The 14,685-nt window shown below is 45.6% G+C and overlaps 1 protein-coding gene across 1 annotated transcript in view; it reads left to right on the forward strand.

The window, feature by feature from the left end:
• The window catches only part of Cfap251 (cilia and flagella associated protein 251), a 75,890-nt gene that overhangs the window by 15,045 nt on the left and 46,160 nt on the right, over positions 1-14,685 (forward strand). The window contains exons 6-9 of the mRNA XM_085837159.1: positions 8,693-8,804; positions 9,102-9,182; positions 12,827-12,904; positions 14,444-14,494. Of these exons, the coding sequence (XP_085693285.1) occupies positions 8,693-8,804; positions 9,102-9,182; positions 12,827-12,904; positions 14,444-14,494 (322 nt within the window). The remainder of the gene's footprint in view (positions 1-8,692; positions 8,805-9,101; positions 9,183-12,826; positions 12,905-14,443; positions 14,495-14,685) is intronic.

Raw genomic sequence — 14,685 nt, forward strand, 5'->3', positions numbered from 1 at the left:
TGTGCATGCACAGGCACCATGTCTGCATGTGAAGGTTAGAGGGCCCCTTGCAGAGAATGTTCTCTTCTACTCCCCGTGGGTGCAGAGCATCCAGCCCCAGGAGTCAGGCTTGGTGGCAAGCACCTTCATTCGCTGAGCCACCTCACCTTCCCCAAAGTCTCTGTTTTTAAACAACATTACCCTTCTAGGTTTTGAGTAGACATGAATTTGTGGGGACCTGATTCAATCCATTAGAGCCACCTCTTGGGATGGCTGTGTGGGTCAGTGGGACTTGGATCAGATATAGATGCAGAGAGGGCCTCTAGACTCCGACAGGACCGTAAGGCCCAGGTCTTGGGGGTGGGGCTCAACTATCAAGTCATGATCAATAAGTCTGTTAGGCAGAACTTCTGCTTAATTTCCTGGATTGGAGCACACAGGACTGATGTCCATTAGCTGAGCAGTGACCCCCAGAGGTCCTGTCACCCAGTCCCCACTCCTCAACCTGAACTGACTCTTAATAACACTGTGCCTACCAACATTGCTTTCTGTAGTTTCTTCTCGGGCTCCCCTTCCCTGGGCATCCCATAACTGTGGATGGGGGTGATAGGCTGCCGTGTTGTTCTCTGGACAAGAGACAGCACTTCCCCACAAGAGAGAGTTATCACCACAAGCTTGTCCACACTTCCTCCCGGTTGGGAAGCTGGAGTATCCTTGGGCACCTCCTGCTAAGATGGCGAGAAATCTGGTGGCCTCTCCCTCACTTCTGTGTCCATGGCCTCTGCTGTCCACGCATGCCCAACTGCTCCAGCAACCTCTCAGGCGACTCCTTAGCTTCGTTCTTTGAGTAATTGCCTTCTGGGGTGGCTTCATTATTTTATTTTGAGGGTCTCACTGTGTAGACCAGGCTGTACCTGAACTGACAGAGATCTGCCTCCCTCTGACTCCCAAGTGCTGAGACTACAAACCCCACATGATTCTAATTTTTACTGTGGTAAAATACAGACAACTTAAAAATCACCATGTTAACGATTTTATTTATTCTTTTTACATTTATTTATTTGTGTGTGTCTGCCCATGCCACAACACACGTGTGGGGTTCGTAGACACTAGTGGGAATCGGTTCTCTCCTTCTGTGTGGGTTCTGGGGGTGTTAAGCTTGCCAGTATGTACCTGATCCCACTGAGCCACCTCATGAACTGTAATTTATTTTTATTAGCTTGGGTTGTATTGAGACTGAGTTGGCTATAGAATCCAGCCACTTTATTTATTTATTTGTTGTTGTTCTTTTTTTTTTTTTTTTTAAGATTTATTTATTTATTTTATTTATTTATACACTGTAGCTGTCTTCAGACACACCAGAAGAGGGCATCAGATCTCATTACGGGTGGTTGTAAGCCACCATGTGGTTGCTGGGATTTGAACTTTGGACCTTCGGAAGAGCAGTCGGGTGCTCTTACCCACTGAGCCATCTCACCAGCCCCTTGTTGTTCTTTTTTAAGACAGGTTTTCTCTGTGTAGACCTGACTGTCCTGGAACTCACTCTGTAGACCAGGCTGGCCTCGAACTCAGAACTCATAGAGATGTGCCTGCTTCTGCCTCCTGAGTGCTGGGACTAAAGGTGTGTGCCACCACCCACCGTCCACTGCCCAGATAGTCTTTTTTGGGGGATTTTGAAAAGATTTACTGAGGGGTTTGAGCAATGGGTCAGTGGGAAAGAACACAGGCTCGCTCTTCTTTTTTTTTTTTTTTTTTTTTAGATTTTATTTATTGATTATATGTAAGTACACTGTAGCTGTCTTCAGACACTCCAGAAGAGGGCGCCAGATCTCGTTACGGATGGTTGTGAGCCACCATGTGGTTGCTGGGATTTGAACTCTGGACCATCGGAAGAGCAGTCAGGTGCTCTTACCCACTGAGCTATCTCACCAGCCCCCAGGCTCGCTCTTCTAAAGGACCCAGATTCAACCCTCATCACCCACAGGGTAGCTCACAACCTTCTATAATTCCAGTCCCGGGGAATCCCACAGCCCTCTGGCCTCTGGGGGGCACTGCATACATGCCATACAGAGACACAGATGCAAGAAAAGCTCCCATACAGAAACAAAGAAATAGTTAAATACTTAATTTTATTTTGTGTCTGTGGGAAGTGAGAATAGGGCATGGGATTCCCTGGGTCATAGAATATCATGAGCCACTATGTGGGTGCTGGGAACCAAACCTGGGTCCTCTAGAAGCCTCTAGAGCAGCCTTGCTCTAACCACTGGGCCACCTCTCCAGCGCCCACTTTAGTCTTTTTATGACTGTACAGTATTCTATTACACGGATAAAGCTATGTTTTGTTTATTCATGCTTATTCATGGTGCTTTGTAAAATTTCATTTTAACATTGGTTGCCTTGTAAAAATTAATTTCAAAATATATTTTAAGAATTTAAAATCCATACTATGTTATGCATAGCAGTAGCACAGTTTACATATTAAATAGCACTGTAATCAAATGATTTGATTTGGTCTTAAACTGACTTGGGAACAAATCATGTTTCCCATATGGGCCAACTTAATCCTTTATATGCAGATCCTGTAATGTACTCTTCTTTTTTAAGATTTATTTATTTTATGTCTGTGAGTATACTATCGCTGTCTTCAGACACACCAGAAGAGGGCATCAGATTGCATTACAGATGGTTGTGAGCCACCATATGGTTGCTGGGATTTGAACTCAGGACCTTCAGAAGAACAGTCAGCGCTCTTAACTGCTGAGCCATTCTCCAGCCCCTGTAATGTATTCTTTATGTATGTAAAATTTAGGTAAAGTAGAAGACCAAAAGAATGTAATTTCTGCTGATAGACAGAGTGTAGTGTAGGTAGAAGGACACCCGAATCTAATTTTTCTCTCATCCCAAGACTTCACTTTTTGGGTCTGGCAGTGGTGGCTCACACCTTTAATCCCAGCACTTGGGAGGCAGAGGCAGGCAGATTTCCGAGTTCAAGGCCAGCCTGGTCTACAGAGTGAGTTCCAGGACAGCCAGGGCTACACAGAGAAACCCTGTCTCCAAAAACCAAACCAAACCAAACCAAACAAACAAAAAACCTTCTTTTTTTTTCTCTTTTTTTTTTAACTTTTGTGTGTGTGTTTCTGTGCTGGTTTATAAATTCAACATACTGTGTATTGAAAAATCCAGGGGCTGGAGAGATGGTTCAGCGGTTAAGAGCTATGACTGCTCTTCCAAAGATCCTGAGTTCAATTCCCAACAACCACATGGTCTCAACCATCTTTCATGGGATCCGATGCCCTCTTCTGCTGTGTCTGAAGACAGCAACAGTGTACTCACATATGTAAAATAAATAAATCTTTAAAAAAAAAAAAGAAAAAGAAAAATCCAGAACCACGTTTACATTCCAGAAGAATCCAGTACTTGCTACTCCTCTGAGGTAGTGAGTGTGAATGTTGGGTTTTCTCTCTTTTTTAGCGTTTTATTTTTATTTATTTATTTTGTGTGGACAAGTGACTGGTCTGAATGTAAGCCTGTGTACCACATGCATGCAGTGCCTGGGAAGGCCAGAAGAGGGCGTCAGATCCCCTGGAGTTACAAATGTTTGTGAGCTGCCATGTGGGTGCTGGGAACCAAACCCAGGTCCTCTCCAAGGGCAAGATGTGCTTTCAACAACTGAGCCATTTCACCAGCCCCGGGCTTTCTTTCAAATTCCATTGACCATCAGCCCAACAGTAATGAAATATGACTAGCAGCTGAAGACATTTGTCACAATTTTAATGAAAAAAACTAAATGAATTATTTAAGCTGAAAATTGAAGCGTGTGCTGGCCACCACCACCTCTGGTTCCAGTGGCTGCTTTTTCCAGTGATAATCAGTCTGGTGCGCTTCCTTCTAAAACATCTGCTACTGATTTGAACACATGCAGGGGGCCTTCAGGGAGTGGTCCCCCCCCCCCCCCCCGCACGCTATTTGGTCCAATCATTTGCCAAGCATAAATCCGATTTTGTAGCTCTCCTCTGGAGGCTGCTGTTGACACAACAGCCTGGGTTACAGGGAACACAGACGCTGTGCATCAGAGCCAGAAAGGCTTTTTTCTCAGAGAGGGAACTGTCCGCACCTTCAGGCCTGAGGTCCCTGTGGGCTGTGTAGCGTCCCATATTTTCTGGCCATGGAGCCCCCGTTGCAGAGACTGTGAAAGGTCCTCTGTGTGTCGAGGCAATGGAACGATTCTGTTCCAGCTGAAGGACACTGGGTCTCTGTCATTTGAGAAGTTTCAGCTAGCTAAACCGCAGCCCCAAACCTTCACTGGCAGGGCAGCCAGCAGTGTTCGTCATTGGGATGGCAGCATGGAGTTCACAGAGGGAGAGTGGATCTCAGCCCTGGAGAGGCTTTGAGTTGAAGGTACATGAGACAAATCCATCAGATCTGTAGGATTGGCATGTGTATGATCCCAGAAAACTTGTGTGCAGTTGTAGGACTAGATAAAGTTTAAAATAATTTTTTTTTTTCCGAGACAGAGTTTCTCTGTATAGCCCTGGCTGTCCTGGAACTCACTCTGTAGAACAGGCTGGCCTCAAACTCAGAAATTCGCCTGCCTCTGTCTCTGCCTCCCAAGTGCTGGGATTAAAGGTGTACACCACCACGCCTGGCTAAAAGAATTTTTAAAAAAGAATTATTTTTTTATGTATGTGAGTATCACTGTCTTCAGACACGCCAGAAGAGGGCATCAGATGGTTGTGAGCCACCATGTGGTTGCTGGGAATTGAACTCAGGACCTCTGGAAGAGAGGTCAGTGCTCTTAACCACTGAGCCATCTCTCCAGCCCAAGTTTATAAAGAATTTGACATATCAGGGCCTCAAGCAGATTAGATTTGTGATTCTAATTTAAAATGTGTGGCTGATTTAGACTTCCAATTTTCAATAGAAATCACTTTAGCTTTATAAAGAGTGTTAAAAATACTTAAGAAAGCTTAGGGTTTACCATATTTATGGATTAATTTATTGAATTTATAGGATTTACTTAAGTATTGGTGAGAAATGTGTTTCTTAATTAGACCACAAAAAAGTTCAACATAAAACTGAATATATCACATTTCTACATCCAGGTTAATTTTTTTTTTTTTTAGAGGTTAAAGCCAGATTTGAGCAGACATACACCAATCCAAACCTCATCAAATCTGACTGCAGAAATATACTAAATTTGTAAAAAGAGTAGGATTAATTTGACACAGTGGCCTCCTAGACAGCCTAGGGTGACCTGGAATCCACTGTGTAACCCAGACTAGCCTAACACAATCCTCCGGTCTCAGCCTCCAGCTGCTGGAGATACAGATGTTTGCCCCCGTACCCAGCTAATCTTTCGATCTCCTTGTGGCTACAGCAGTTGCGAGCCAGTGTGAGCATCTTGCTCATGCTTAGTAGGTGTTCCATCTCTGAACTACATCCCTAAACCTGAGTAAGATTTTTAAACTGAATAAAACCTTAAGGGGAAAAAAAAATTTTTTTTCTGTTTGTTTCTTTTGTTACTAAGAGCAGAACAGCCTCTGAATAATATTTTATGGACTATAAGCGCTAAGGAGGGCTATCCTAGAACACACACCAAGCACCAAGCTGGGTGACATAGTGACACTCTGTCTGGGAGCCCATGTCAAAGAGAGAGCACCACTCCGTTCATTTTGGGTCTGGCCATGAAGGCAACTGTCCACAGAGTGGGCAGAGCTGACGAACCCCCTTCTCGTGATAGACTTTTCTCATAATCCTCTTCACGAATCAGTTTCCCTTAGGGACGTCCTCTTCAGGGCCGAGATCCACTCTCCCTCCGTGAACTCCATGCTGCCATCCCAACGATGAATGGCTGCCCTGCCCTGCCAGAGAAGGTTTGGGGCTGCGGTTTAGCTAGCTGAAGCTTCTCAAATGACAGAGACCCAGTGTCCTTCAGCTGGAACAGAATCGTTCCATTGCTGCCACACACAGAGGACCTTTCACAGTCTCTGAAACGGGGGCGCCACACAGCCCACAGTGTTGCTGCCACTTGACCCTGGCTCCCAGTCTGACTCGGTGACCTCCCAACCCCACGTGCCTAACTCCTACGGCCGCCTGCGTTCACGGGCTCCCAGTGGTGTTTACAGCGGCGTCTGGTTGAATTCTGCCTGTGTCAAGGCTTTGAATGAACTGCACTGTTGGGGAGTCTCAGCAGTGCCACAGAATAGGCTAATGTACGTAAAAACAGGGACCCGAGTCTCCAAAACAGAATCATTGTGTATAGTCGGGAGTCTGTTCCGAGCTTTAAGTGTCTGAATGATCGCATGTACCCACAGGTGGGAGGAGCCAGTGTTTGCCTGTTTGCTTTAGATTTTTTTTTTTTCACCTGGTTTGGTCACTTACTCATATCAAACCCCATTCTTTAGAAAATGTTTTAATTGGTGGCTGGAGGGATGGCTCAGTGGGTACGAGCCCTGCTCTTCCAGAGGACCCAGGTTCAATCCCCAACACCCTTGTGGCGATTCAAACTGTCTGAACTGTCAATAACTATAGTTCTAGGGGATCCAGTGCCCTCTTTTGGCCTCTAAGAGTGTCACATTCACATGTGGTGTGCAGATGTACATAGAGGCAAAACAGCCATACATGTAAAAATAAAACAAAATAATTAAAGATAAATGTTTCAATCCCCTCTCTACCAACAATTGCTTTTTTTTTTCCTTCTCTAGCTCGCTCTAGCCCAAAGGTTTTTTTTTTAATTTGTGTCTCATTATGGGTGGTTGTGAGCCACCATGTAGTTGCTGGGATTTGAACTCATGACCTCTGGAAGAGCAGTCAGTGCTCTTAACTGCTGAGCCATCTCACCAGCCCCAAAACTACTTTTAAAAACATTTATTTGTATAACATCCATTTATTAGGGAGGCACATGTGTGTCATGAGTCAAGTGTGTAGGCCAGAGGACAATTGTGGGAGTCAGGTTTCTCCTTCTGCCATAGAAGTTCCTGGGATCAAGCTTGGCTGGTCAGATTTGGCAGCCAGCACCCTTTCCCCTGAGCCTGTTAGGAGGCATAGCATCATGGCTGGAAGTCATAGTAGGCTCACGGGATCAAAGCAGCAAATCTCCCACAAGCCAGGAAGCTCACAGGAAGGGGCTGAGGCAAGCCATCTCTCCAGGACCGTGACCCCAGTGAGGCTACGCTTCCTAGTGTTCCCCCACCCCCATATATGAGTGTGTGTGTGTGTGGTATGTGTGCAGGTGTGTGCACGTGTGTGTGGCCAGAGGTTGACTTCAGGAAGCCATCTCTACCTGACTCACTGAAACAGGGTCTGCCATTTGAACCCAGAGTTTGCTAACATGGCTAGCCTAGCTGCTCAGTTTGCTCTAAGGATCCCTGCCTCTTTCCAAGCACTGGATTAACAGGGGGCCACTATACCCACCCAGCATCTATGTGCACCTCCTGGGGGTCCAGACTCTGGCCCTCCTGCTTGCAAGGCAAGTGCTTTAACCCCTGAGCCGTCTCCCCAACCCCATGTTCTAGTTCATACCTCCACCCAGTAATGCTGTCCTATTATGAATGGATCCAGGGCTCAATCCATCGATAAGCTTAAAGCCTTCTAAATTCAATCGCTTCCCCCAAATCGATCGTAGCCAAGCCTTAGTGGATGTTGAAGGTTTGAACCTTACAGTATCCATCACGTCCGGCAAAGTGTCCCGCCCCAGAGTCAGCCCCAGGAACAAATGAATGAGCTACCAGAGTGCCCATGAAGACAGCACACAGCACACCTATCCTCCTGTTCCGAGGTAGGCCTGCCCGCTGTTATTGAGATAAAATTCACATAATGATGTAAAACTGGGCATGCAAAGGTACACGGTGAGGGTTGGCATTTAGTACAGTGTTACATGACCGTCACCTTTACCTTGTTGCAAAACAGTTTAATGATCCCCAGGGAGCAGTGACGACCCCTCCCCCTTTTCCCCTCCCCCTCCCCCTTTCCCCTCCCCCTGGCAGTCACCAGTCTGTTCTCTGCTCCCGGAGTCTGTGCATTTCCTATCTGTGGGCCCACATATGTGAGCTCTCGTGTCTGCCACATTCTCGGGGTGTGTCTGTGCTGTGGCATGTGTCACAGCATCTCCCCTCTTTGCGGAAGAATGAATAATAATGACGGTTTGTTCATGTATTATTAATGTGTAAGAATGAATTAATTCCTCCATGCTTACTCGCTCATCGCTCTAACCCCAGCACTCAGGAGGATCCCAATGTTGAGTCCAGCCTAGGCTACAGAGCAAGACCTTGTTTAACAAAAGAGTGAGTGTGTGTGTGTGCATGTGTGTGTGTGTGTGTGCATGTGTGTAGCAGCTGGAGAGATAACTTAGCAAATAAGAGGCTTGCTTGCTATATATTCTTGCTGAATTCAGTTCTTAGTGTCCATGTCTGGCCGTTCACCTGCTTGTAACCCTAGCTTCATGGGATCGGGATCCAGTGCCCTCTTCTGGCCTCCACAGGCCACCCACTTGCATGTGCATCTACCTGTGCACACACACACACACACCTTTAAAACAAAATATTCTAAAAAGAATAAGTCATTTGGATACAGATGTTAATGGGACATAAATATTCCGTTGCACAGACAGATCATTCTTTGTAATGTTTTTTGGTAGGTTTGGCTGGGTTCAGACTCCCTGGGAAGCCAGGTATCCCTCTGCAAGGACCGCCCCTCTCTGGGTTCTTTTTTTCAGAATCCCGGTGCACACCATATTTGACAGCTGTCCAGAAGGTAATGGCATGAGGTCAATAGCCATCACCCGTGACTCCAAGTTTCTGGCCACCATCTCAGATTCTGCAACCCAGGTAAAGGGCCCTTTGGGTAGGTCTCTTTGAGCTGGCCAATGCACCAGATGTCTTAGCAGCCACTTCTGTACAGGCTACCTGGCATGTGTGTGTGTGTGTGTGTGTGTGTGTTTTCTTGGATGAGCAGACATCACAGTGTTGGCTTGGGTCCCATGCTTAGGGCTTGACTCTAGGCCTTTGTTTTGTTACCTGAGGCCTCAAGGTTTCCTTGGGCTTCTCCCCAAGGGCCCCTGTTGTGTTCTCTCTCTCTCTCTCTCTCTCTCTCTCTCTCTCTCTCTCTCTCTCTCTCTCTCTCAGAAAGTTTGCATCTGGAAGTGGACTTTGGCAGTGGAGACGCCCGCATGCACACTTGAGCTTCCCAAAGAGTATGGTTTCCAGGTAAGCCGCATTCACCAGGTAAGCCGCGTTCGAGCCTGTGAACACTAGCCATGCTTACACCGAGGCTGCCTCATGGGGGTTCACTGGTCTCGTGCAGGGTTTGCCATTGTGCAGAAGAGCCTTTGAACAACACTCCCTAGCCCAGACCTCATTTTATCCTTCCTAATAACAGCTAATGTGTTTGACACCCTCGCTGTGTCCTCGATTCCGCTTGATTCTCCACTTATATTAGCTCCCATAATCCACACAGACATGCAGGTGCAGAGTTGTTAATATCCGTGGACTACTGCTATTAATTATTAAATAATCTATCCAAAGTCACCCTGCCAGGCGTAGCGTTTCTTATTCCAGAAGCATGCTCTCAGCTGCTTCTAACCTCGCAGTGAGCTTGCATGAGGAGGCTTGCCTAAGACACCATGAATGCTAGCTAGCATCAGGCTCTCTGCGCCCCGTGTTACTGCTCTCTGTCTTGTGTTTTCAGACTCTTTTAACAGTAAGTATAGAGAGGACTGGTCTGTGCCTGGCACTATGGTACCTGAGTCACGGGGGCCCGAGAATCAGAGGGTTGGGTAATTAGACTCAGCAAGACACAGGTCCTGATGCTCTCAGATGCCCACCTCCGAGATCCTGCCAATCAACCAGAAAAATAAATGCCTCTGCTTATAAAGTTTGCACTGATCCAACAGTCAGGCATATGTGACTATTTAGGCTATGTGTGCAAGTGCGCGTGCGCGCGTGTGCACATGCATATGTGGGCATGTATGTGAGGAAGCCTCAAGGGTTTATGTCTGGAATTATCTTCCATTGCTTTTCTTTCTACCTCACTAACTGGGGCAAGGTCTCTCAATCAAAACCAGAGCCAACTGATTTAATCAGTCTTCTTAGCCAGCTTACCTGGACATCTCCCAATCTCTGCCTCCAGAGACTGGAATTATAGGAAGACCACAGTGCCCATCCCAGTGTATACAGAGGTTCTGGAGATACCCCGCTCTTGTCCTCAGCCTTGTACTATGAGGGCCTTTAACCACAGAGCCACCTCCCAAGGTATGTTGGCTAGCTTTTGTTAACTTAGACATACCTGGGAACAGGGACTCTCAAAGGAGGAATTGCTCCGTCACTTCAGCCTGTAGGTACGCAAGGTGTTTTTGTTTTGTTTTGTTTTGTTTTGTTGTTTTGCTAGTTAATAGGGAAGTCCTTCTCCCACTGTGGGCCGTGCCATCCCTGGACAGGTGTCCTTGGGCCGTATAAGAGAGCGAGCTAAGCAAGCCATGAAGAACAAGCCACTGAGCAGCAGTCCCCGCTAGTCTCTGGTTCTTTCTTGCCTTGTGTCCCTGCCCTGGCTTTCTGCAATGATGGACTGTTCCCTGTAAGCCAAACAAAACCCTTTCCTCTCCCGATTGCTCTTGGTCAGTATTTGATTATAGCAGTGGAAAGCAAATTAGGACATCAGTCCCAGGCTCGGCATTTCTCAGATGGGCCCTGGATACATAGCCAGGTGACCCTGAATGCAGCATTGTCTTGGCCTCCCAAGTACAGGGGCCCTTGGCGTGTGCGGCCACCACAGTTGGTGCCAGGGTTTGTGTGTGTGTGTGTGTGTCTTTTTAACTTTGCTGTGCAAAATGCCTTTAGGACTCTCCCTTCCCGCCCCCCCCCCCCCCTCTGCAGACCCCTTCTGAACTATTGTCTTCTTTAATTATATTGTTTTACAACCTCAGAGCACCGGGTGTCTTGCTGTTTTGTTTTGTTTTGTTTTGTTTTTATACCATCTTCAGTTCTCTTTTTGAGCAGTATTTTATTATTTCCAGTGCACACATCTTTTCGCTTCCAGAGTTAAATTTATTCCTGCATCTTTTTTTTTTCTTCTTCTTCTTCTTTCTGATGCTTTTGAGAGTGGGATGTTTCCCTAATTCTCCTTTTCAGCTTGTGCACTGGCCGCTGTATAGAAACACAGCTGGATCCAGTCTCGCAGTTTTGTGTCCTGCAACTTTGCCGATTGCACGACTATTTAAATTTAAATTGATCACAATGAAATAAAATGACAAGTTTGGTTCTCCAGCTTAACCAGCCCGCAGTTCTAAGTCCCCCTCCCTCCAGTCACATGTGGCCCGTGAGCAACAGCGGTTGATACGTTCTACAAGGGAGATCTCAGGCGAGACATTTCTACACACAGCCCTTCCGTTCGTTCCCCATAGTGGTTAATCTGGCTGATGGCTGACAACATTGCTCATGCATAGGTCATTGAGAGAACAGAGGTGGGCTATCTGGGGCAAACACTAGCCTGTTCCCACTCCCATGCCTCTGATCTGCCTCCAGCCCTACCATGTTTCTCTCTCTCTCTCTCTCTCTCTCTCTCTCTCTCTCTCTCTCTCTCTCTCTCTGATAGCTCCTCACCCCAGGAAAGTTTTGGCTACTTTTTTTTTAATATTTAATTTTCATACTAATTGTTATTGTGTGCCTGTGTGCTGGGGGGGGGTGTCATATGTGTGGGAGGCAGAACACAGCTCTTCAGAGTCAATTCTCTCATGCATGGCAAGCACCGGGCATCTTCACCTGCTCCACCATCTTGCCCGCCCAGCTTCTTTCACTCAGCTTACTGTGGCACTGGTCACAGATTTTTATTTTTATTTTTATTTTTTAAAGTTTCTCCTTTTTGGCTGGTGGTACTTGGGTTAGATTAACTGCTTATTTATTATCCACTGTTAGTGGGCACTGGGAGTCAGGGAGAAGAAAGAGTTTGCCTCTGCCTCATCTTGTGCAAGGCCTCTTCCCATCCCCCCAGGAGTTTCTGTCTCAGTTGTTGTTTAGTTTCTACATTTAACGTTCCCCTCACACGTCAGCTTCTGCACAGTTGATTTTTTTTTTTTTTTTTTGGGAAGGGCGCCAACCGTTCACTCACGCCATTCACTGTCTTGGCAGGAGTCAGACTTCCCTTCCAAAGCCTCACGTTCGTTCCAAGATCTCCCGTGTCCCTGTCAGCTAGCTTCAGAAATGTGCCTTCACTGGCTTTTGTCTAAAAGACCACAGACTAAAGATTATTAGTGCTCAAGGGCAGAGCACATGCTCAGCTTGTGTGGCAATCTGGGTTCATTGCCCAAGAGAATAAAAATGATCAACGGACTAAAAATAGCAAATATAGTTTACTTTTGCTTGTTATAGATGGTGAGTTGTAATAAATAAATAAAATAAAACTTATAACATGGACGCATCTTGCACCGTTTACTTTACAGCCAATATTTAAATGCTATTCTCATGTTGGCCAGGTTCCAAGTCTTTTGTGTTTTATATGTATCCCCACTCTGTGTAATTTTTTTAAAGATCTATTTATTTATTTAATATATGTAAGTACACTGTTGCTGACATCAGACCCCAGAAGAGGGCATCGGATCCCATTACAGATGGTTGTGAGCCACCATGTGGTTGCTGGGATTTGAACTCAGGACCTCTGGAAGAGCAGTCAGTGCCCTTAACCACTGAGCCATCTCTCTTAGCCCTTGTTTTTTTTTTTTTTTTTTTCTAAACTAAAATTATTATTTAATTGTGACACTCAGCTGAAGCCCTGAGAAACAGGTTTGTTTTTTGTTTTTTTTGTTTGTTTGTTTGTTGTATGTTTAAAAAATACACGTTCCTGTCTTCTGCCGCCTCAGGATAACCTCGTCTTCAACCCAGCCAACAACAAAGAGTTGGTGAGCAACAGCAAGACTCAGGCCGTCTACTACTGCTGGGTAAGTCGAGGCAGAAAGACTCAGGCCGTCTACTTTAGTGTGGATGGAGACACCCGCTGAGGTGCGGAATACAGACGCTCTGTGGTACAGCCATAGTGTACCTCTTTAGGACACAATGAGCATATATCTAAACATTTTGACTTAATTATGCTATTTATCTTAGTCATGTTGGAAATTAGCATATTAAATTAGAGGCAGATAATTAAACCTCACTTAATTTTTTGAGGTAATGAGGCAGATATTTATTTGTCTATATTTGATATAAAGGTGGGGTTTGTTTTTCTTTATTTCTTTCTTTATTTTTTTACACCTTGAACTCTATTTCAAATTTCAGAAAGGAATTTTTTTAAAGTAGAAAATAGTCTATTATTTGACATTTTCATACATGCAAACGATGCATCTTGACCACAGGCGCCCCCCCCTGGCTCCCCCTCCTCTCCCCTCCCACTTCTGTCATCAACCAACAACCTCTCTGTCTACTCCCCCTACAACTTCCCTCCATCCCATCTCATGTCCTTTAGTTCTTCTGTCTGTCTGCCCATCCATCTATCCATCTATTTTTAGTTTTGTGGGGTTTTTTTGTTTTTTTGTTTTTTTGAAAGTCTGTAGCCCTGACTGTCCTGGAACTCCCTGTGTAGACCAGGCTGTCCTGGTCTAGAGATCTGCCTGCCCCTGCCTCCAGAGTGCTGGGGCTAAAGGTGTGTGCCATCCCCACTCATCTTTCCTTTTATTTATTTATTTATTTATTTATTTATTTATTTATTTATTTTAAAAGATTTTATTTATTTATTATATTTAAGTACACTGTAGCTGTCTTCAGACACTCCAGAAGAGAGGGTATCAGATCTTGTTACAGATGGTTGTGAGCCACCATGTGGTTGCTGGGATTTGAACTCAGGACCTTTGGAAGAGCAGTCGGTGCTCTTAACCACTGAGCCATCTCTCCAGCCCCCTTTTTTGTTTGTTTGTTTGTTTATCTATTTATGTTGCTAACCCACTAAGTCCAGTCAATGCAGCCTGTTGGAACACTGACTGTCAGAGGCTGAGCAGAGGAGGGGACGGGAGTGGCTACAGGTCCCCCTGGCACTGAGGCGGGGGTGGGGATAGCCACTATGCAGCTCTGTGAACACCACACCCATGTGGACACCCATCATGTGTTAATGGCTGGTTTTATGTTCATTGCAATACCTTTAAAGAAAAAAAAAAGACTTGTTGAAAGGTGCCCATCGGTGGTATTTATGCTTTGAGGGTTTATTTTTGCCTTTTAAAGTCTCATTAGTGTGGCACTCAGATTGGCAGTAGCCACCCACCACACCGAGGCACAGGCAAGCCTGGCTTTTGAACAGATTTGTGGTTTTTTTCAGACACTTTTAGCGATTCCCCCGGGGGGGGGGGGGAGGGCGGCGACCGGCTTTCTTCTTATAGGAACTGGAACCCTCCGACCCCATTTGGGCGCATTCGCTCCGGTTTAGCTAGCGCATAGTGCTTCTTTCAGCAGCTTGGTCTTTAAATAGTAACGTCTCTTTCTGTGCTTTTCAGTTTGAAGACAAGGGTATACTTGCTCACAGTGCCCCGGTTTTAACAGAGAAAGTGAGTATTTCCTGTTGTGTTTGCACATGTCAGATACCGGGAAGGGAGAATATGGATGTGTAGACTGAGTGGGCGTGGGCTATATCTTAATGTGAAGCCGTTGGGAAAGAATTTGAACATTTTTGCTTAGATCTTTTAACCATAATGAATTGTCTGTTAAAAATAACAGAAGCATTGTAAAAATAAAATAA

Source organism: Mus caroli, unplaced genomic scaffold, assembly GCF_978045245.1.
Source record: "Mus caroli unplaced genomic scaffold, Mus_caroli_1 scaffold_4, whole genome shotgun sequence".
Lineage (NCBI taxonomy): Eukaryota > Metazoa > Chordata > Mammalia > Rodentia > Muridae > Mus > Mus caroli.